The sequence below is a fragment of the Nycticebus coucang genome, chromosome 16 (genome assembly GCF_027406575.1).
Source record: "Nycticebus coucang isolate mNycCou1 chromosome 16, mNycCou1.pri, whole genome shotgun sequence".
NCBI lineage: Eukaryota > Metazoa > Chordata > Mammalia > Primates > Lorisidae > Nycticebus > Nycticebus coucang.
The window spans coordinates 19,268,727-19,294,033 of NC_069795.1; the positions used below are offsets into that span (position 1 = coordinate 19,268,727).

Genomic DNA, 25,307 nt, shown 5'->3' on the forward strand with positions numbered 1-25,307 from the left:
GTGATAGGCAAGTCAAATCTGAAAACCAATACAGGAAATGAGAAAATCAATTCAGGATATGAATGAGATATTTACCAAGATAGATTAACTTAAAAAAGAAAAAAAAAAAAAACACCAGAAATTCTGGAACTGAAAAACTAAGTATAGAAAATACAAAATGTATTTGATAATTGTTTAATAATAATGACTAATTAGAGAAAGAAATCCCAGAACTTGAAGACATGTCTTTTGAAGTAATCCAGTTAGAAAAAATAAGGAGAAAAGAATAAAAAATAATGAAAAAAACCTTGAAGACACCTGGGACTACATAAAGTAACCAAACTTCCCAACTATTGTTATTGCCAAGGAGAAAGAGAGATGAAAAAGTTTAGAAAACCCATTTTAAAGAAATAATCTATGAAACCTTCCCAAGTCTAGCAAAAGAGTTAGACATCCAAATACAGAAGGCCCAGTGCATGTATATTCCCCCCCTAGGCGAATATATTGCAAGACATGATTTCACAACATATTGTATTCAGAATGTTTAAAATCAAAGTGAAAGAATTTTAAAATTAGGAAAGGAAAAGCATGTAGTCACCTAAAAAGGAAACCCCATCAGACTAACAGCAGACTTCTCATCAGAAACAGTATGGGCCAGAAGAGAATGAGATGGCATTTTCAAAGTGCTAAAAGAAAAAAAACTATTAGCCAAGAATTTTACATCCTGCCAGAATAAGCTTCATAAATGAGGGAGAAATAAAGTATTTCCCAGACAAACAAACACTGAGGAAATTTGTCACCACTAGACCAACCCTACAGAAAATGCTAAAAGGATCTTAAGCATGATTAACAGTCACCATTATAAGAACCCACAAAAATTTAACTTGCAGATTTTATAAAACAATCACACAAAGGAGAAAGAAGAACAAATCAAATAGCAACATTGTAGAATTTCATCAAATTAAAAGAGAAAAAGACAGAGAAAAATAAAAAATTTGTAAAACAACTGGAAACCAACAATATGAAAGGAATAATGCCTCACATATCAATATTAACCTTGAACATAAATAGGTTAAATGCTCCACTCAAAAAATTTAGATTGGCAGAATAAATTAGAAAACATTATTTAACTATATGCTGTTTATAAGAAACTCACCTTACCCGTAAAGACACATGGACTAAAAGTAAAGAGATGGAAAAAACTATTCCATGTAAATGTAAACAAAAACAAGCAGGAGTAGCTATACTTATATCAGATAAAAAGGACTTGAAATCCAAAATAGTAAAAGTAGACAAAGAAGGTCATTATATAATGATAAAAGGATTAATTCAGCAAGAGGATATAGCAATACTTAAATATATATATGCACCCAATATTGGAGCTCCTAGATTCACAAATAATTATTATTAGAACTAAAGAAAGAGACAGCAATACAACAATAGTGGGAGACTTTAACATCCCACTCACAGAATTAAACAGGTCAACAAGACAGAAACTCAGTGGCTGGACTTAACACTGGACTTAAATTGGACTTCAGACAAAATGGATTTAACATTTACAGAATATTCTACCCAACAACTACAGAATACACATTCTTTTCACTAGCACATTCATTTCCACTAGAATGTTCTCTAAGATAGATTGTGTTAGATCACAAAAGAAATCTTAACACATTTTAAAAAATGTGTATTACGTAAAGTATCTTCTCAGAACACAGTGGAATAATGCTAGAAATACAAAGGGGAACTTTAGAAACTATACAAATACATGGAAATTAAATAATATGCTTCTGAATAATCAGTGGGCTAACAAATTTAAGACAGAAATCTTAAAAAAAACTTTGAAATGAATAAGAATAAAAACACAACATACTAAAACATGTACAATAGAGCAAAACAGTGCTAAAGAGGAAATTTTATATCATTAAATGCCTACATCAAAGAAGTAGAAAGATCACAAGTTAATAGCCTAACATCATACCCCAAAGAATTAGAAAAATAAGAACAAACCAAAACCAGAGTTTGCAGAAGAAAAGAAACAACAAAGATGAGAGCAAAGCTAATAAAACAAGAGACCAAAAACAATATAAGGATCAAAAAAAGAAAAATTGATTCTTCAAAAAGACACAGAAAATTGATAAAGCACTAGCTAGACTAACAAAGATAGAAGAGAGAAGATCCAAATAAACAGATTCAGAAAAGAAAAAGGAGATATTACAACTGATACCACAGTAATACAAGAAATCATCAAAGACTATCATAAACAACTATGTGTTCACAAACTGGAAAACTCAGAGAAAATAAATAAATTCCTAAAATCATACAACCTCCCTAAGTTGAATCAGGAAGAAAAAGAATTCCTGAGCAGAACTATATAACAAATAGTGAGATTGAATCTGTAATAAAAAAAAAAAAAATCTCACATCAAGCCAGACGTGGTGGCTCATGCCTATAATCCTAATCTGAGAGGCCGAGGCAGGTGGATTGCTCCGAGTTCACAGGTTCCAGAACAGCCTGAGCAATAGAGAGACCCCATCTCTAAAAATAGCAGAGTGTTGTTGCCAGTGCCTGTAGTCCCAGCTACTTGGAAGGCTGAGTTAAGAGAATCTTTTGAGTCCAAGAGTTGGAGGTTGCTATGAGCTACGACACCATGGCACTCTACCAAGGGCAACAAAATGAGACTCTGTCTCAAAACAAAAAACAAAAAACTCACTTCAGGGTGGCGCTTGTGGCTCAAAGGAGTAGGGCACTGGCCCCTTATGCTGGAGGTGGCAGGTTCAACCCCAGCCCCGGCCAAAAACTACAAACAAACAAACAACAACAACAACAAAACCTCACATCAACAACAACAAAAATAAAGCTCAGGACCAGATGGATTCACAGCTTAATTTTACCAAACACACAAAGAAGAACTAAAGCAAATCCTCCTGAAACTCTTCTAAACAATCAATGAGGAGGAAATTCTCCACAACTCATTCTATGAAACTAGTATCATCCTGACACCTGAACACAGACAAGGACACAATGAAAAAAATTACAAAAAAAATTTTCAACAAAAAACTAGCAAATGAATCTAACAGCACATTTGAAAGACAATACACCATGATGAGGTGGGTTTTATACCAGGAATGCAAATCAATAAATGTGATACATGACACAAACAGAATAAAGGAGAAAAATCATATGATAATCTCAACAGACACAGAAAAAAACATTTAATAAAATTCAGCTTCCCTTCATAAAAAAAAAAAAAAATCCTCAACAAACTACATGTTGAAGAAACCTATGTCAAAATAAGAAAGGTCATATGTGACCATCCCACAGCAAACATCATACAGAATGGGGAAAAGTTGAAAGTGTTCCCCCTAAGACCTGGAAAAAGATAAGGATGCCCATTTTCCCACTCTTATTAAGCACTGTACTGGAGCAATCAGGCAAAAGAAAAAAAAAAGAATAAAAAGCATCCAAATTGGAAAAGAGGAAGTCAGGATATTCAATGATGATATGATCTTATCTATAGAAAACCCTAAAGACTCCACCAAAAAAACTCTTAGATTTGATAGATGAATTCAGTAAATTTTCAGGATTCAAAATCAATAACTTTTCTATACACCAATAATAACTAAACTGAGAACCAAATCAAGAGGAACATCTGTTGCAATAGCTACAAATAAATAAAACACCTAGAAATATATTTTATCAAGAAAGTGAGAGAACCACCAAGAAAACTTTAAAACACTGATAAAAGAAATTATAGATGACACAAAGAAATAGAAAAACATCCCATGATCATAGATTGGAAGAATTAATATTGTTAAAGTGACCATACTGCCTAAAGCAATTTACAAGTTCAATGCAATCCCTATCAAAATGCCAATGTCATTTGTCACAGAATGGGAAAAAAAAAAACTCTAAAGTTCAACTAGAACCCAAAAGAGTCCAAATAGCCAAATTAATGTTGAGCAAAAAGCACAAATCTGAAGGCATCACATTATCTGACTTCAAATTATACTATAAAACTAATTATAACAAATTATAACCCAAGCTCATGGTACTAGTATAAAAATAGACACTTAGATCAATGGAACAGAATACAGAATCCAGAAATGAAGCCACATACTTATAGTCAATTGATCGACAAATTCAACAAAAACATATACTCTTCAACAAATGTTTCTGGAAAAATTGGATTGACATATGCTGAAGAATCAAACTGGACCCCTATCTTTCACCATATACAAAAATCAACTCCATAGCCGGACGTTGTGGTGGGCACCTGAGTGCCAGCTACTTGGGAGGCTGAGGCAAGAGAATCACTTCAGCCCAAGAGTTTGAGGTTGCTGTGAGCTGTGATATCACAGCACTCTACCCAGGGCGACATAGTGAGACTCTGCCTCAAAAAAACAAAAAAAAAATAAAAATAAATAAATAATAAACTCAAGATGAATTAAAGATTTGAATGTAATACCCGAAAATATAAAAATTTCAGAAGAAAACCTAAGGAAAACTCTTCTGGACATTGGTCAAGACAAAGAATTCATGCCTAAGTCCTCGAAAGCATAGGCAACAAAAACAAACAATGAGACTTAATTAAGCTATAAAGCTTCTGCACATCAAAAGAAATAATCAAGAGATTGAATGGACAACCTAAAGAATGGAAGAAGGTATTTGCACACTGTACACTCAACAGGAGACCAATATCCAGAATTTATAAGGAACTCAAACAACTCAACAACAAAAAACAATGGATCCCATTGATAAGGAAGCTAAAGACATGAATAGACATTTTTCAAAAGAGGACAAACAAATGGCATATGAAAAAATTTTCAGTATCACTAATTATCAGAGAAATGCAAGTTAAAACCCCAATGAAGTATCAATTTACACCAATCAGAATGGCTAATATTAAAAGGACAAACAACAGATGTTGGTGAGGAGGTAGAGAAAAGGGAATTCTTACACCTTGCTGGTGGGAATATAAATTAGTGCAACATCTATAGAAAATAGTATGGCGATTTCTCAAAGAACCACAAACAGAACTATATGATCAGCAATTCTACTTCTGGGTCTCTATCCAAAGGAAAAGAAAACAATATAGTTTCCAAAGGAAACTGCACTAGTATGTTTATCACAGCACTATTCACAATTGCAAAGATATGGAATCAACCTTTGTATCCATCAACAGAGCACAGGATAAATAAAAGGCAGTGTATATATATATATAATAGAATACTATTCAGCTGTAAAAAAGAATGAAACGATGTCTTCTGCAATAACATGGATGGAACTGGAGGCCATTATCGAACTGAAACATCTCAGACAAAGAAAGACAAATATTGCATATTCTCACCTTTATTTAGCAAGGGAGAGCTAAATAAAGTGTACACATGGAAGCAGAGTGTGGAATGATGGACGACAGGGACTAGGAGGCGTGGAGGGCTGGGCGTGGGGTGGACGACAGCAGGTTGCTTGGTGGGTAAGTGCATGTTGCTCATGATGGATGCAGTGAAGGCTCTGACTTTACCACAAATGCAATATATTGATGTAGCAAAATTGCACTTGTGCTCCATAACTATACCCAAATTTAAAAAAAAAAAAAATGGAGGAAAAAACCTGCTTCAGACTACTCTCTGGGTTTTCTAAGCCTCAACAATGTAATCCTTTGGCATCCAAAGCTGTTGATAGTGATAAAAGGCTAAACACTTCTGCTTTCCTCAGGCAGAACTCCAAATAAATGTTATTCCCACACTGATTGTTATTAACTCAAAGTTATGAAACAGAAATAGAGATTCTCATTTGATTGTACCAGCTTTAAAACTGATAAAATATCACAGCATCACCTTGAACTTGCCTTCAGCTCTGCAAAAACCCTATCTTCAATGGGGCATCTAGAAGCTTGATGTGGAAAATTGAATTTTAGACATGTAAAGTTCCCTACTTTTTAGACAGAAAAAAAAAAAAGAATAACCATTGTTTAAAAAAGGTTAAAATGTAAATTATTATCCTAATCAGAGAAATCACCTTTTACCTAGAGTGTGACAATAACAAAAAAATGTTCTCAAAGGAGATCCTCCCCGAAAAGCACCATGCAATGGAGGCAGGTTTCATAACAGAAAACATGTATGTGAGCTCAGCTGGAGCATTTGCCACTTGTGAATATCACAATATGCTGTGAGGAGTTAGTGAACACATCTGTTTGCCTCCTTGCACGACTTGAATAATATCTGAAAACAGATCTGCTTTCCAATTTCGAAGAAATATCCAAAATTGAGTTCCCTAAATTCCTTTACCTTACCACATAATCTAACACTAAAAGATACAGGAGTCCCTAAATGGCTGCTGAAACTTAAGGACACATTACTTTGGAACAATAAAGTGGTCAGGTAGGTAATTTTATCCCAACTTTTGTTAATTTTCAAACACTCTGAGCCCTTACCATTCCTTTTAATAAACAGCATTGTCCTTGCCTTGGACTTCCTCTGTTACCTGCCCTGCCTTCCTGCAGGGAGGAAGACTGTACAACAGCCCATTACCAGAAATGCAGCCTGCAGGAGTCCTTTTAGTACTTTCTTCAGAGCAGGGAAGGGAGATAAACGCCTGTAATCGCTGCTGCCCTGATGCTTTGCTTCAGATCAGAGCGTGGGAAGATTCACCTACTCTGTGGTGGGCGAGCGCAGCGGTTTCAGCAGCTCCCTAGCCCAGTATGGCTTCACTTGTGTTGGTTTAGCTGACTCATGTGAGATCGGGTAAATGTGTTGGCTTAGCCCCTCTGATTCTAGGAACTGAATTCTGATGTTCTGCCCTCTTCCCATTGCCCTTTCAGCCACATACCCCTCCCCCCCAACCCCTGCAAACAAGGTTCCTCTTGATTCAGCCACATTAAGTAGATTTACATCCTCCTCCCGCTTCTGCTTTAAGCTGCACGGTTGAGATACCTTTGCCATAGTGACATCAGCTGGAAAAAGTTGGAACTGGCTTAAGTATCACAGAAACTCCCGAATTCCTGTTTTCTTTGCGTTACTTACAAGAACCCCTTGAATAATTACTGCATAAGTACCTTAAAAATAATCGCAGCTGGATTTGAAAAAAGACTTTGCAAATGCCATTAACAATAATAAAAATGATTTTAGACCTGTACACTAATGGCCATGAGAACTGACAAACCAGATGTTTTGGCTCACCCTGCAGAAAATGTACTGGCAATAATGACACGAGAATGGTTCTTAAGTTGGCGTTTTCATTTGCAAAAAGTAGATTTCCAGATAAATTCATTATTCAGATTAGTAGCCAGTTAATACTTAATATTTTTGGATTAAACTTTATTGGAATAGTCATTTATTTGGCAAATATATATTTCAAAATCAGATTTATGTAAAGCACAAAAATTCAAGATGGTTAAGATATTTACACAGATATAAATAAATCTGGTGTTCCCCATCTTCTGAGAATTTGTAACACAGCCACATAAAACCCACTTACAATGTAACTGGATAAAACCCCTAAAATAGGAACTGTGTCAACTGCAATAAAGGAGTGCTCTAAGAATTCTGAGAAAGGAAATTAGCTGGCATTTTAGTTGATATTAGAAGATCAGGTAAGTTTTTTTTATTGATACGAGAGTTTATATTTGGGGGTGTATTTGATATTTTGATACATCAGGTAAGATTTTTTTTATTGATATGAGAGTTTATATTTGGGGGTGTATTTGATATTTTGATACATGTGGGTAATGTATAATAAGATTTTTAATAATGAAAATAAGCAATACTTTATTACTTTTTCTTTCTATAAGCCATCTTAAGTTGTGTTCCGAAACTAAGCTTGACTTTTAAGCTTTGTTAGGTAGAACCAGGGCATTCTTTAGTCTCTAGCATTCTAAATACCTGATGCCTCACAAATTACAAAGTTGTCCTCTCTGGCTAGTGGAAGCACAAATACTTCTGGTCCTGTGTGTGCTCCAAGGATTGTACCCTGCGCTCCTGTTGGATAGTTCTTTCCCCAGCTTGGGACAGTGTCTTCACATACATGTACTGATTAGTTCTGGGGGAAGATCCCAGGGGAACCTTTGGAAGGCCTCCCACACCTAGTCTTTCTGAAGCTTTCTTCTTTGCAAATTCGACTTGTGGCTTTCTGGTGGTCTCTACCCTCTCCCCATGCTGCATCCTGGAATATCATTGTAAGGTGATAAACAAATGAGGCTTACCTCACTTAGTTTTCCCCTCTTAAAATCCCTGTCTCATGCTGCCTCATATTTAAGGTCTGAAAAGGGTTTTAATTTTGTTTTCTGGCTTTACAGTTCCTGAAGGAGGAAAGGTAAATCTAATTCCTGTTATGCCTTCTTATTTTTATATTTATTTATTTGAGACAGACTCTCACTATGTCACCCTTGGTAGAGTGCTGTGACATCACAGCTCACAGCAACCTCAAATTCTCGGGCTTAAGCGATTCTCTTGCCTCAGCCTCCCAAGTAGCTGGGACTACAGGTGCCCGCCACAAGACCCAGCTCTTTTTTTCTTTTTTTTTTGAGACAGAGCCTCAAGCTGTCACCCTGGGTTGTGCTGTGGCATCACAGCTTACAGCAACCTCCAACTGCTGGGCTCAAGCGATTCTCCTGCCTCAGTCTCCCAAGTAGCTGTGACTACAGGCACCCACCACAACACCCGGCTATTTTGGGGTTGCAGCTGTCATTGTTGTTTGGCGGCCTGGGCTGGATTCGAACCCGCCAACTCAGGTGTATGTGGCTGGCGCCTTAGCCGCTTGAGCCACAGGCGCCAAGCCAAGACCCAGCTCTTTTTTGGTGGTGGTGGTGTTGCAGTTGTCATTGTTGTTCAGCTGGCCTGGGCCAGGTTCAGACCTGCCAGCCTTGATGTATGTATAACCACTGTGCTGTTATGCCTTCTTAAATGTTAAGTGTGACTATTGTAATACATTTTCAAATTTGGAATAAACAAATTCTCTTTCTTTGATACCAAACAAATTTGGTATCAAATTTGGAATAAACAAATTCTCTAAAAAGTCATAGTCCTACCACTGAGAGATAGCCAATTTGTGTATTTTAATGAATTGTCCTCCAATTCTTTAAAAGTCACACACAGATATACTCAAATACATATTTACATTCCCAAATACAGTTTAGCTATCTGTGGGAAAAACCATTTCTTAATATTTAGTTAAAATTTCTAAATCTAAAGCTGGGTAGAGTTTCAGTTAATTGCCTCCAAACCCACCTAAATGTATTTGTACTTGTATGCAGAGATTGTGAAGGTGCAGGTAGGGGATATGGAGGGATATATAGACTATAATCAGAGTATTTGTGTCCCCGAAATCTGGTCACCAAGTGGATGGTGTTAGGAGACAAGGCCTGTGGGAGGTGATTCTGTCATGAGGGTAAAGCCTTCATGAATGGGATTAGTGTGCTTATAAAAGAGGACCTAGAGGGCAGCCTTGCCCCTTTAACCATGAGAAGACCCAGTGAGGAATCATCTGTGAACCAGGAGCGGGCCCTCACCAGACACTGCAACTACAGGTGTCCTCACTTTGGACTTGCAGCCTCCAGCACTGTGAGAACTAAATTTCTGTTGTAACCATTGGTTTATGAGATTTTGTTATAACAGCCTGAAAGTTAGACAAATACTACAGCAATGCCAACACCTTAAAATTCCATGTTGAGTATTGGACATCACTCTTGCTGAAGGAGTCTCCCAACTCAGGCTTTACACTTTGCCTAGCTCTCTTCTTCTCCTTTATTTTATGGGTAGATAATAACAACAGAGAAGATAACAAAATCTTATTGTGCAGAACGACTTGTCTCTTCAACCCTATCTTTAAATTTTATCCTAAAGTTTCCTTCACATACTTAAAGTCTTGAAGTTTTTTGAAGAGAGTAAAAAGTCTCTTTAGGAAACAGCATTCACGTTGCTTGAAAGTTAAGTGTGGTCTAAATTTCACCTATACATAACTAGATATAGATGTACGCCTACCTCAAATTGAAATATATTTTAAGACTGTCATAACCTGTTTTCCCCTTAATAAAATGCTTTTTATATGTTATCACTTAATATGCCACATCATTTTTGATAGGTGGAATTTTTATAGGTAGCAAAATAAATAGTATCCTCTTTTTGTTTGTTTGTTTTTATAAGACAAAGTCTTACTTTCTTGCCCTAGGGTACTGTGCCATAGTATCAGCCTAGTTCACAGCAACCTCAAACTCCTGGGTTCAAGCAACTCTTCTTCTTCATCCTCCACGCTAGCTGGGACTACAGGCCCTGGCAACATTCAGTTAATTTTTCTATTTTTAGTAGAGATGGGGTCTCACTCTTACTCAGGCTAGTCTTGATCTCCCGAGCTCAAGCAATCCTTCTCCCTCAGTCTCCCACAGTGCTAGGATTACAGGGGTGAGCCACCATGCCTGGCCAACAGTATCCTCTTGTAAGAAATTTGGGATGTTCGTAACTTTTCACAACAATAAAAAGCACTATGGTAAATGTTTGAAATTAAATAATATGTTTTGAAATAACTCAAAGGTGCAAATAATTAAGGAATAATAAAGGAATTTAGAATATATTTGAACTGACAAAACTTAGCTGGGCATAGTGGCATGAATCTGTAGTCCCAGCTACTCAGGTTGAAATGGGAGGATTGACTGAATACAGGAGGTTGGGGTCACAAAGGGTTATGATTGTGCCTGTGCACTCCAGTCTGAGCAACAGAATGAGAGCCTGTTTCTAAAAAAAAAAAAAAATAAAAATAAGTGTGTATAATCAATGACATAAATTTCCACTTTAAGAAGCCAGAAAGATATGATTATATTAATCCCAATAATAAGGAAAGCAGTAAAGATAAAAGCATACATCAATAAGGAAGAAAAAAAGAGAAAATTAACAAAGCCAAAAATAGTTTCTTTAGACTAATATAACTGATACAGTTCTAACAAGGCAAATCAAGAAAAAACAGAAAAATCCAAATTTCAATATCAACAATAAAAACAAGGTACACTATAGAATCTATAGACAAAGGATAAAAGCAACTTATACCAACAAATTGGACAAATTGGATGAAGTGGAAAAGGAATCAACTTATTCAGAGTGACTTAAGATGAAATAGAAAATCTTAGTTTTCCTATCTCCATTTACCAAATATAATTTGGTATATAAAAAAAGTCTTCTCACAAAGAAAGCTGCAGAGCTAGATGGTTTCACTGGTGAATTCTACAATATTTTTTGACAAAAAATAATGCCAATATTATCTAAAAATTTTCAGAAATTAGAGAAGAAGAAAATATTTTTATTTTAGTTATGGGGTCAGCATAAACCCAATACTCAAACCTGAGAAGGAAAGAAAATTACTTTTGATTCAACCTGTACCAAAACAAAGTATGTAAACAAAACATGTACACCTCCTATTATTTGGAAATAAAAGAAGTAAACATCTAATTGAATGAAAAAGAAAGAAAAAGAAAATTACAGGCCAATATCCCACATCAGAATACAGAAGGATTCATTTGGGAAGACAAGATTGGTTTGACATTAGAAAGTCAATCAATACAATTCACCATATTAAAAGAGGCTCTTTCAGAAATCTAGTTGAGCTCTTTTGGCTTGGACAGGAAGTTAGTTCTGGTGAAGATGAAGAAGAGGGGATAGATTTGCGATCGGTATGTGTGATAGAATATTTACTGGGAGCGACAGGGAGTGGGTATAGAGACCAGATGAAGTGGGTATAGATACAGATGATGCTTCACTGGCCTGCTGCTTACCTCTTGCTGTACAGCCCCAGGCTTGAGAGTTGGAAATCACAGAATTAGGAAAGACAAAGTTCTATTTAGAAGAAAACACTTGAACACAAAGTAATTTCTGCAAAGTCACTTCTAGGTTTGATTTCAAAAGTCATATAAATCAGGTGGATCGCCCGAGCTCAAAAGTTTGAGACCAGACTGAGCAAGAGAGACCCTGTAAAAAAAATTCACAACTTCTAAGACATGGAAGCAACCCAAGTGCCCATCAACCCAGGAATGGATTAATACAGTGTGGCATATGTATACTATGGAATACTATTCAGCCATAACAAGATGGAGACTTTACATCTTTTGTATTTACCTGAATTGAGTTGAAACACATTCTTCTTAGTAAAGTATCATAAGAATGGAAATGCAAGTATCCAATGTACTCAACACTAATATGAATCTAATAGCAAAATAGCTACATGCCTCTCCGAGAAAATAATGCAAGTATATTCAAGTGAGGAAAGGGGGAAGGAAAGAAAGGGCAATTGGTAAGCTCTCATCTGATGGACACACTGTGAGGGTGCACAGCACACCCCCTGGATGAAGGGCTCAGCCCCCTCAACTACAACAAACATGAACTTTACTTTAGAAACACAAACAAGGTAACAATGTAATCATTTGTACCCTCATATGAATCTGAAGTTTTAACAAAAGAGCTATTATCAGGCAAAAAAAACCCCCAAACAAACAAAACAACCAAACAACAACAAAACAACTATAATGTCAAAACAAGATGGGAACCTAGAACAGCTATGAAACCTTTTGACATCTACACTCTGGAAAATACCCAGACAGGGATTGATGAATTTGGCAGGCGAATCCAAGCACAGTCTGAAAGCGGATAATTCTTATGCTTAGGTGTCAAAAGGTAGTTTTCAATAGCCAGAGAGAAATGCTCAGATATAATTCTTACATCTTCCAATTAATTGATTGTCTTTATTATTGCAATTAAAATATAATTCCTCCAAGACAATAAGCTGCTGTCTGCTATGCTCTTATTTTTTTATAACTATAGAATAATTTTCAAAATAAAATTTTGAAACAGATATCCCAATGAATTATAATAAAATAATTATTTGTTTAAAAAAAGAGAAAAATAAAATTCATATAAAAATCAAATATACTATGGCAAAGCATTAAGGAAAAGGCTGCTTTTCCTTTTGCGATGCTTGTTACCAAATATGAACCACTCCATAGAGCATATTCTATACTACCAGAGTGTGCTTCTACTAAAAAAAATTGTCAGAAAGATAAAATATCTTAATATAAATGTATTTTGTAAATAGGTAAGTGGTCATTTCTCTATTGAATGGATAAACACATGTGGTTAATCAGATCCATGATATCTTTAATTGATTTCTTTTTATCCATTTCTCTATATTCTCCTGATGCTCCCAATAATGTGTTTTAGCAGATCCACATTCCAGTGGAAATATATTCTAAGTAACCACAGAAAAAGAATAGTTCTCTAGTACAAACTCTTTGCCTATAAAATAATAAAAGATGGCATCACCATGTATTTTGAGGGCTAATGCCCCAAATATAGTGCTATAAACATTGTGACAGATAGGGTTTTGGTCAGTTACCTGGGCTAGAGTGCAGTGGTGTCTCATCATAGCTCATTGTAGCCTCGAACTCCTAGGCTGGAGTGATCCTTCTGCCCCAGCCTCCAAAGTAACCGGGACTACAGTCATGTGCCACCAGGGCTAATTTTTCTTATTTTTGTGGGGACGGGTCTCACCATGTTAGTCAGGCTGGTCTCAGACTCCTGGCCTCATGGAATCCTCCTGCCTCAGGAGGATTGGAATCCTCCTACCAAATCACTAGGTCTCTAGGATTACAGGTATGAGCCACTTTACCTGGAAAAACACCCAACAACTGGCTTGCAAATTAAGCTTTAAAGCCACATTAAAAAAAAAAAAAAATCAGTCTTAGGAGAACAAATATACCTGTGTCCTAACTGATGATTTTCATCACTTTTAACTAGATAAAATTAGATTACATAATTTTAGAATAATTTGTTTCAAACCAGAGTATCTTATAAGCATGTCAAAGTTTGATCATTACCTGACCTTAAACAAAAGCACAAGTCACATTTTTTCCCCAACCTGTTCTATTCCTCTGTACTCTGTTACTGCTGAAGCATCCTGCTCAGCCTACAAGGAGAAGTGATTTTTTGTTTTTAAAAAAGGGTTTTATTTTGAATTTATAGCTTACTCATCAGCTCACCTTTTGACAAATAGTCTTACCACTTCATCTGAAACAGGTTGGCTTTTTAGATGGAACTTCATTTATTTTTTTAAAGAGACTTACCTCTACTAATTTTAGTTCCGTAGAATCTGTTCTTCCCAAATTGAAAGCTTTTAATTAAAGAAATATATAAGGCACATGTACAATACATCAGCAGTGGACTGTCAGATTTCTATCCAAATATGCTGAGAATTTAAACTTGTTTTCAAAAAAAAAAACTTTAAGTAGCACAGAATCATATTGTATAATAGTTTTATTTTTCTCATTTTACTATTTTTACATTTTATGCACAAATATTTTTTATCTGGGTAAAAATAGAAAATAACTTTTATGTAAAATTACAAAAAAAATAAAAACCACAAAGAAATACATAATTGTTATTATGATAGTATAAGTGTCTTTATTTAAAGAGTAAAAATGTATGCAAAAATCCTCCTCCCTTTTACAAAAGATTGAGAATATTGTTTTCCTGGCAGCAAGTGAAATATTGAAGTATCAATATTTTTACAGCTTTTTTAGATCTGAAGACATTAAGTTAGTCACATGTTTATTTTGCAAATATGAATCTTAAAACATTTTTGTGCTATTTGAAAGATGCACTAGTTTTTTTTTTTAAAGGCAGTAGCATAAAATAATGGATATGGAAAACAGCAGACCTTACCAAAAATATCTGGTATTATCCTTTAAAGAAATACCATATTTGAGTATCACCATTAATCTTGGGAGAAAACAATTTTTTTCTAAATGACATAGGGTGATAGGAAAATAAGTATCAGCTGATTCACATGAAGACCAACCACACACAGCAATTCTTCCTAATCTGATTTTCCAATACCAAGCAAGAAACTTTTCAGAATTCAGGCTAGCAAGGTATATACGAAAGTTGGCTCAATAAAAACCTCTCATGAAAAAAAGTTTGAAAACAAAGTGAACATTGCATTACTTGTCCTTACATGGTACAAAAGATGACCAATACTCTCATAACTTTCTTTCTTTGAATATACTGTAAATTCTCCTATGAAAAATTCATTCATAAATACAGAGCAAAGAACTACTAGCATGAATTACATTTGCTTTCACAATACTTTTTTTCTTTTTTTTTTGAGACAGTCTCGCTCTGTTGTTTGGGCTAGAGTATAATGGCATCATCACAGCTCATTGTAGCCTCCATCTCCTGAGTTCAAATGATCCTCCTATCTCAGCCTACAGCTCAGACTATAGGCATGTGCTACCATGCCTGGCTAATTTTTGAAATTTTCTGTAGAGATGGGGTCTTCCTATTGCCCAGGCTGGTCATGAACTCCTGGCCTCAAAGATCACCCATCTCAGACTTCCAAAGTGCTAGTATTATAGGCATAAGCCACCGCTCCTGGCCACAAGTTATCTTTTACTATAAGAAAAACTACCTGGTTTTCTGCTAACTATAACCTCAATAAGGACAACAGAATATTTTATATGTAAGTTGAAACAAAGAAATGAAAGTTTCTTGAATCAATTGGGGAAATTAGTTACATTATTTTACCTATGTTATGGTGTACAGAACGATGGTGAAAGAGAAGAAGGGAAAAAAAAGCCTGTGGTCACGTATGAGAACTGTGTCTGTTCAAATTAGAATGATGAATAAAATAAGAACTGCCAAAGGAAAAAAAAAGTGAATAAGATGTGATTATCTGCCCAAAAAAGCATCTGGGAAATACTTAAGAGGAGAAGAATAATATTTTTATGTTAAGGATCTAAAAGAAATATGTTTCTTGCCTTAAACACACACACATATATATACTGAAATATAAAGTCTGTGATCTTGGCTAAAATTTTAACATGTCTCCCCCAAAGTATTTTATATTTAAGTCAAGATTCTTAAGCTCTTGATAATTTGCCAGAAGAGATGCTTCATTATTTTTTTAAATTGTAAGAGACTTGTCAGCTCTCTAGGCTACACAAGGATGGTGCAAAACTTTCTAGCTGTTACCTGAAGCTAGACTTTCTGCATATTATTTCACAATGTCATTTTACTCAGATATTCTTGCAGTCATAGCACCCAAATTGTATTATACTAATACATTGTTTGTATGTTCTCTATATGTTTATAAAAAAGTAAAAACGGATGTACTATTAATACTCTTTTTAGATATCTACTGCAGAATCTCTAAGGGGCTTAATAATACAAACGAACTGAGAGAACATTTTGTATTTTGATAGCACTGCTTTTACAATTACAGTATGTAGTTATCAGAAAAGGAGATTTGCGATCCCTCCTTGCTCTTCTGCCTTCCTTGTCCCTAAGATCTCTGCCTTCTATGATTCCTTCCAAACCACTATTTTTAGTATTGGTAGCACAACTGCTAACAATGCTACCTTGCCTGACTACACATTACCACCGCCCTTTTCTAAGTTGTTCAAAAGCTTAACTAAGCTCTTACAAAGCTGTTCTGGGGTTTTGAAATGATGACAGAGAAGATGCATAAAGTAATATTTGAGAATCAACCTTCTGTCATAAGAGGATGATTAAAAGCTATTTGACAGTCTCTCATATCATGATTTGCATTTAATACCTTAAAACAAATAACAAAAATAAAAAAAAAGTAAGGAGAAAAAAAGACAGACATTTCTAGCCACATCTGTTTAGTGTTAGCTTATGTTAAGGAATTTCATATATATAAGATTTAATTTGAATTTTTAAAATGAGCTATTCAATAATCTTCCTTCTGAATATCTTTATATATGTGTGTATATATGTATAAAATGATCAACTGGACATGTACATAGAGTTTTGTATATACATGTATAATATCCAAAAGGAAAAAAATAAAAAGTTTTATTTTAAAGAGAAGATTGCCTATAAAGTCAAATTTTCCTTTTAAGACTATTTGCAAGTAGTCTACTAATGTTTTGAAAGGGAAGTACTGGTGACTGATTTAAAGTCTTCATTTTTTCAGAAACATAGGAATATATAAGCTGCTTTGAATAATAAACCGGCACTATAGGTTAATTAAAAAAAAAATAGAAAAAAAAAAAAAGGAAGCCATACCAAACTAGACCAAACTTTTATTTCCTGGCTGAGGTATACCTTTTCAATTTTTTAAATCTCTGATAGGAAAAACAGAGATCATTTTAGAATATTTGTAATAGCTGGTTTATTAGAACTAAATGCCTCTCTCAAAATAATTTAATTCTTGGTCTGACATTATGGATAATCTATACAGAAAACCCTTATAGTGGCTTGAGTTAAGCCAGATTTAAACCTGGATCTCCTTCTTCAGCACTGCTCTTTTGCCCGTCAACTTTTATCATTCTTTGCTTGCAAATATATAAATTACTTTAATAACCTGATACTCTTAGTTTAGTAATTTATTAATATTATAATTTTATTAGATATGAACATTTTAACTCTGCTTGATTAGATGAAAACAGGCACACATGCTTTAGCTGAGAAATTTTCTGCTTCTATGTATGTAAAGCAACATCTAAAGCAGCAGAGGGGAAACAGTTATATTTTAACAAATAGTTAAACCAGACTGTTTCCTGGAGATACTTCACTTTTCATTTTTAGATGCTACTGGCTATTTTTGGTAGGGCTAGACATTAATACTGACCAGTTTAGCTTTCCTGACTGTTAACAAACTATTCCACAATGAACCTGCCTTCAAGCTGCAGACATTGTGGTGATCCTTTAACATACACGTATTCTAAAATATATGCTCAAAGTAAAAAGATCCAAATTCACAAGAGTATGAAATATTTATAAAAAAATCATGCATCAGATTGTACAGTCTAGAAATAAAAGAAGATTTAAATTTAGTAATAAAGGTAAGAGCCATAATTGCTCTAAATATTTAAGAAAGACCTTGAAGTCCCAGAAGGTCCTGGGGCTCAATTATCCTTTTCTGTTTGCAGAGAAGCAGCAGCCAGGGCTACTGCTGTGACTGGTTGGGCAATCCCATGGAGTTGCATCTTTGCCAGTTTCTTCTGTTCACATTCTGTGACCAATCGGTTCAACTCTGCTGCACTGTATCCAATAAGAGTCTTCAAGTCACAGACAAACTTGTACACAAATCTCTTGCCTTGAACTTTACAAATCATGTCCCCATCATAATAATACCTTTAAAAAGAGCAAAACACATTAGTACTATATAAGAAATCAAAAATCCAGACTTCCTACAATATTTCATAAAGTATTCCACAAACAGAAAGGTAGTAGAGTACAGCATCCACAACAGCAGTTAACAATGAAGTCATGTAGAATGTTTAGTATCGTTCAAGGAAATGCCAAAACATTATTTAAGAAAATTTCAATGTTTCAGTACTTCAAAACGCTATACGCTAAACTTTCAAGTATATTTTCAACAATTGTAGGAAAAAAGCAACTTAAATGTAATTACTTAAAAAAATACAAAACCTTGGGAGTAACAGTAGAACCTAAGAATAAGAGCCTTGGAGTCAGAAAGCCAAGATTCAAAAGCTAGCATTTTTGAGACCACAGGGAAGTCACACTTACACAAAGATTCTATTCCTCATCTATAAAGTGAAGTAAAATACAATGCTTATCTTAATAGACTTGTTGAGGATTAAAAAGGATAATCTTTGTAAACTGCCTGGCAGACAATGACTGGCAGACAGACCTCCATAAAATACAAGGTATGTTAATAATAATCTATATAACAAGAAAATTTTAATATATATATTCTACTGAATGTCTACTTCTTCTCAGTCTTGTATAAAATCCTATATGATGCAGCCATGCCTTCATCTTTATCATTTCACTATGTAAAGACTTTCCAAATTTCAGAGAACTTATCCAATAGGGAGCTTTGAACATAGGAGGGCTAGAATGACACAAGGGTATAAAAAAACATTTAGGGACATCATGAATAAGCAGTGTCTCTTAAGCTTATGTAAGCAGATTTGTGGAAATAAATCATTTTAGATAGAATTCTAGTTTACTGCTGCATTCTATAGAGATGGAAATATAAATATGGGTAAACTTACATTTCTTTTGGAAATTATACTTTATTTATTACTGTGCGCTGCTAATTCCAAAAACAGGAAAAACAAAACAATAAGTCAAGTTCTTTTCTGAGCTAGCAGATTGTGAAGCTCTTACTTCAAAATTGCACTGCCCATTGACAAACAGCTATTACAAAAGAAACTAGTTGTAAAAGTATGGTGACATTAACTATCATATTTAGCACGATTTTATCCTAAAAGTCACTGAGCTTAATCAAGAGTCCATTAATGAAAAGATTATATGCAGGAAATTACATCATCTTTTCCTAATTCCAGAAGAGAAAAAGTAGAAGAGTTATCTTTGATTTCCCAGTAAGATATACAACACGTTGGGCAGTCTTGTGTTTCTTCTTAACTCCATTAATACAGAATTTAAACTCGGCCCACAAACCACCAGTTGTTTGTCATCCAACTTAAAATGTTGTAGGCATTTTTAATTTCTTTTCTTTTTTTTTGAGACAGAGTCTCACTATGCTGCCCTTGGTAGAGTGCTGTGGTATCACAGCTCACAGCAACCTCAAACTCATGGGCTTAAGCGATTCTCTTGCCTCAGCCTCCAAAGTAGCTGGGACTACAGGCGCCTGCCACAAGCCCGGCTAGTTTTTGTTGTAGTTGTCATTGTTGTTTAGCAGGGCAGGCTGGGTTCGAACCCAACAACTCCAGTGTATATGGCTGGAGCCTTAGCTGCTGAGCTATAAGCGCTGAGCCCATTTTTAATTTCTTAAGAAAATTTCTACATTAATATGTGAGGCTATAACAAATATGTACATGGGGGAGGGAAAAGAAAAAAGATTTTATGTTTCTAAGAAGAAAAAGGAGTTGATATAATCTTCATTTCTTGGCAAGAGGGGATAAAAAATAACGCACATAAAAATTTTAACTTATTACTTCCTTCAATCTAGGAAACACATCATCCAATTGTATACAGTAGCAGTCCTCACATTTGTTCCCTCTCTAAAATGAAGAAAGTAAAAAGGTATACAATACCTATATTTTCCTGGATATGATTTCTTCTCTTTCATTAAAAGGTTGTAATTTTTTAAACCCTTTAAAATTATGAAATATATATCTCTTTCTCTCTCTCACACACACACACACAAAGGACACAACAGTGAACAGCTTAGTGATTTATCACAAAGTGAACATTAATCTGTTAAGTATCACCCAGGTCATGAAGCAGAACACTGTCAGCACCTAGAATCCTCTCTATTCCCTCCCCAATCATTCCATTCTGCTCTAAAATGTAAACACAGCCTGTTTCATGGTTCTAATGCCATTGCTTTTCTTTATATTTTTAACACACAAACATGCATCCCTAAATGCTGAAATATACTTTTTCTACGTTTTTGTACACCTATAAGAAGTTTTTCCTATTGGGCAGTGCCTGTGGCTCAAAGGAGTGGGGAGCTGGCCCCATGTGCTGGAGGTTGTGGGTTCAAACCCAGCCCCAGCCAAAAACTACAAAAAAAAAAAAAAGGAAAAGAAAAGAAAAAAGAAAAATAAAAAAAAGAAGCTTTTCCTATTTTTAAAATGTTACTAAATAAATGTATTCATTTAGTCTTTTGGGTCTGGATTCTTTCACTGAACGTTTATGTCTGTGAGGCTCACCCATGCCACTGTAGCAACGAGTTCATTTTCATGAACACCTACAGAATTCTCTTCTATGAATATACCACAACTCATTTCTTCAATCTACTGCTGACAGGTATCCGGGTGGTTTCTGGGTTTGGGATGTTATAAATAAGCTGATATGAGCATGTGTATGGACAAACATGTACTTTTCTGTTTGATGTATACTTAGAAGAGCAACTGCTGGGTTACGGCTTACAATTTACGCTCTTAGTGCTCCTGTGGTGCAATCGGTTAGTGCATGGTACTGATATCATAATAATTTACATTCTTGCTAGAAGTACAGAAGCATTCCTATTGCTCTACATCCTCATCAACATTTGATACTGGCAATCTTTTTTAATTTTAGCCTTTTTGGGGGTACGAGAGGTATTGTATCATTTAATTGTGGTTTGCAATTGCATTAACCTGATTACTTACAAGGCTGTTCACCTTTGCATATATTCATCAGGCATTTGGATAATCTTTTGTCTAAATTATCTATTCCAGTGTCTTGCCCATTTTTAAACATTTTTGCCTATTGATTTCTAACAGTTCTTTACATATTCCAGACATGAGTCTTCTGCCAGGTAGGTATGTGTGGCTTACTTTTCACTCTCTCTTTTGTTGTTGAGACAGAGTCTCACTCTGTCACCCCATTCTTTGGGTGGAGTGCTGTAGTGTCATAGCTCACAGCAAGCTCCAACTCCTGGGTTCAAGTGATCCTCTTGCCTCAACCTCCTGAGTTACTAGGACTACAGGTGCCTACCACAAAACCCAGCTAGTTTTTCTATTTTTTTGTAGAGATGGGGTCTCGCTCTTGCTCAGGCTGGTCTCCAACTCCTGAGCTCAGGCAATCCACCTACCTTGGCCTCCCAAAGTACTAAAATCGCAGGCGTGAGCCACCAAGCCCAGCCAACTTTCACTCTCTTAATGATGGCTTTTACCCAAACACAAATTCGTTCTTTTTCTTTGGGATTAGTCCTTTTGATTCTGCTTCAATCTTTCCCCACTGCTGAAAAATCATAAAAGTATCTCTAGATGTTTTTCTATTACTTTTTTATACTTAGAGCTACAAGCTACATCAAACTGATATTTGGTATGCTATGAGGAAGGGGTCAAGTTTTACTTTATCCCCAGATTGATAGTCAATGATCTCAGCACTGCTGATGGAAAAGTAGGTCTTTTCCTCATGTATTTTTTCCCTTACTTGATTTTTTTAAATCAAATGCTTATATTCTTCAGTTTTTCAGTTTCCTATTTCTATTCCTACATAGTCTATTTATCCTTGAGCAAACAGCATACTGTATTATTACAGCTTTAGTTTGTCTCAATATCCCATGGAACAAGTCTTTCTACTTTGCCAATCTTCTTCAGGTGTCCTCTCATGGTACTTTATATTCCCATACAAATTTTATGATTATCTTGTGAAGTTCTATGAAAAACTACTCAGATTTTGATGGCTGCCACATTAAAACTCAGATCAATCTGGGAACAACTGACATTTTAATCAATTCTAACAATATACCTGTAATGTTGAGGAGACTTAGATGTAACACAATCTGTATCAACTCCCTAAAATGGCAATTTAAATTCTAATTATATATATGAAGAATCTCTAGATAGTTGGCAACATGTTTGAGACTAAACATGCGATAATCACATTGAAAATTAAACATTTTAGTCATCTGTGAACTCTAAAGAAAACAAACGATCACATTCAGGAAAAGAAAAATACTCATGGTAAACTATCTGATAGTATTTACATGATCATAATACTGTAATAATGAATGAATACTCACCTAACAAAAATTTCCACATAATTATACTGGCACACAGGGATGGAAAGGGTGTGTGTGTGAGTATAGCAACAAAAGCTAAATTATAATCTCTCAGTGTGAAACTCGTAGACATTGGTCAAGTGAAACATGAAGAAGCAATAAAAGCATGTTATTTAGAAATACAAAGGTAACTTGCAGAATTACTTTACTATTTTCAGTCTCCAAAGAAATCAGACACAATTCCATGATATCCCTATATCCTTCTTCTCAGATTAAATGTACCTACTGCATTTCCATCACTGTGATAAACATAATTTCTGACAGTAATTTATGGCAAAAAATTTCATACTAGTATGGGAAATTACAATTTTTTTCTTTCTTGAGGCAGAGTTTCACTCTGTTGCGGGACTAGTGATACAGTGATATCATAGTTCACTGAAACCTGAAACTTCTGGGCTCAAGCAAACATCTTGCCTCAGCCTCCTGAGTAGCTGGCACTAGACACATGCTATCGTGTCCGGCTAATTTTTAAATGTTTTGTAGAAATGAGGTCTTGGTATGTAGCCCCAGCTGGTGTTTAACTCCTGGCCTCAAGTGAGCCTTCCACCTTCGCCTCTCAAAAGGCTAGGATCGCAAGCATTATCCACTGCACCAGCCAAATAATTCTATTTTATTCTAATTTTATCAATGTTAAAGGTTGAATGTTAATATTTTCACATTTAGGAAGAGTGCAAATTGAGAAAAAAATACAAAAATAAGTCAGTATTTTCCATCTAATTGTAAAAACAGATGATAATATCTGTTTGTTAAAAATTTATACTCATTCAATTCACCCATGCAAGTGACAGCATCTTCATGTTATGCAAATGATAGCAATCTTAAAGTTAATTAAACAGGATGGTTTTGAATAGAGTATTACATTCTTCCAAATCAGATAAAAAAAATCTTAGAATAATTTTTTAAAAAATATATGTACCTCAAAATTATTAACAACATCTTTTTAAAAGGTTTTTGCTATAACATACATGAAAACTTTAGCTTTTAATGTGAAAATTTTAGTTTTTTTTTTTTTTTTTGTAGAGACAGAGTCTTACTATACTGCCCTCGGATAGAGTGCCGTGGCGTCACACAGCTCACAGCAACCTCTAACTCTTGGGCTTACGCGATTCTCTTGCCTCAGTCTCCCGAGCAGCTGGGACTACAGGCGCCCGGCACAACGCCTGGCTATTTTTTGTTGTTGTTGTTGTTGCATTTTGGCCATGGCTGGGTTTGAACCCGCCACCGTCGGCATATGGGGCCACTGAGCCACAGGCGCATATAGAAAGAAAAAAATCTCATGAAAAAATATTTTAATACCATTACATAACAATGTTTACACCTAGAATAAGAAGTTATTTTTAAAGACTTTGTATTTGGAAAAAAAGTAATGAATACTTGCCTTAATGCACGACTGAGTTTCTCATAGTTCATCGTAGGCTTATTTTTACGTTGTCCCCATTTTTGTGCAACCAGTTCAGGCTGGTTTAACTTAAACTCGCCTTCATCACCAACCCAAGAAATACAGTCTCGAGCATCCTTGTCGGTAAGAAGTTCTAGCAAAAACTGCCATAGTTGGATTTGGCCATTGTTTCCTAAATTGACAAGAAGAATAAGCACTGGCTACAGTGTTCCAGATTAACACAGGGAGGGCAAAGACAACACATTGGTCTCCTGGTTCAAATTTCAGCCATGGCCAAAAGAAATTTCTTTTCTTGTGGTGTAATACTTACACTGTCAGAGGAATAGCATATATTAACATTTTCATACTCTTTATTTCAATGAAATAAAATAGACCTAAACTGACAAATTTTATAAATACAAGATAATACAAAAATACCTGTCCTGTTCCCTGGTGAGCTTCTGTCTTCTCCTGAGATCCTTGGAGCTCTTTGTACTTTAGCTGCCTTTGCACTACTATTTATAACTTTAATGGTACTTGGTGTAGCAGACTGTACTGATGCTGGAATAATTTGCACAGCTAAAAAGACAGACAAGAATTTTATTTTCTTCCAATACAAGCAGTGAAAAAAACAACAAAACACTAAAAAACATTAAATGCAATCGGTTTAACCAATACTTCTTTACCCCACAGAAGGTCCTCATTAGGTTGGGTGTGGTGGCTCACGCCTATAATCCTAACACTTTAGAAGGCTGAAGTGAGAAGATTTCTTGGGGCCAAGAGTTTGAGAAAAGGCCTCATTACAAAAAAGTCTTAGTCCATAATAGTTTTATTTACAAAAAAGTCTTAGTCCACAATAGCTTTAAACAAAATCACAAAAATGATTACAGGATAAAGTACAATGTTTGCATTATGGTTTATGAATCCTAACTTATTGAATAGGAGTTAGTATTCTTATTTTGAAATAACTTAATAGTGCACATGCAAGAGACAACAAGAATATTAAAAAACTTTTTAAAAATGGTTCATCAAATTTTGGAGAAAATGAGGACAAATGAGAGCTCACATGCCACTCGTGTTAAGAGTACAAACTCATAACATCACTTTGAGAAAAACTGTGGCAATACCTAAGAGTAAAAGGTAGAAACCCTATGATACTTAAAGCAGAGAATCTTACACATGTTCTCACAAACAACTCATTCAATGATGTTCATAGCATTTTTACATACTATACAGTGGTAAAAATGAAAGAAATTGAGTTGTAAGTATCAACTTTGGTAAGTTTCTAAATGTTTAACAAATAATAAGTTATAAAGGAATATGTATGATATATCATCATTTCATCCAAAATGTTTAAACATGTGCAAAACAATGCTATAAAGTATTTGTGGTTACATAGTTGGTAAAATATAAAATATGCAGAGTAAAGAACATCAACTTCAGGATAGTCATTTTTCTGGTC

General features: G+C 35.0%; 1 protein-coding gene across 7 annotated transcripts in view; it reads right to left on the reverse strand.

Annotated features, from left to right (window-relative positions):
• Nucleotides 1–14,255: 14,255 nt before the first annotated feature.
• Nucleotides 14,256–25,307, reverse strand: part of GABPA (GA binding protein transcription factor subunit alpha) — a 47,764-nt gene continuing 36,712 nt past the window's right edge. For all 7 annotated transcript variants that reach the window (XM_053564339.1, XM_053564338.1, XM_053564341.1 and 4 more), the window contains 3 exons: nt 24,284–24,424; nt 23,846–24,038; nt 14,256–18,113 (listed from right to left, as the gene is read on the reverse strand). In XM_053564339.1, the coding sequence (XP_053420314.1) occupies nt 17,885–18,113; nt 23,846–24,038; nt 24,284–24,424 (563 nt within the window). In that variant the 3' untranslated portion in view covers nt 14,256–17,884. The remainder of the gene's footprint in view (nt 18,114–23,845; nt 24,039–24,283; nt 24,425–25,307) is intronic.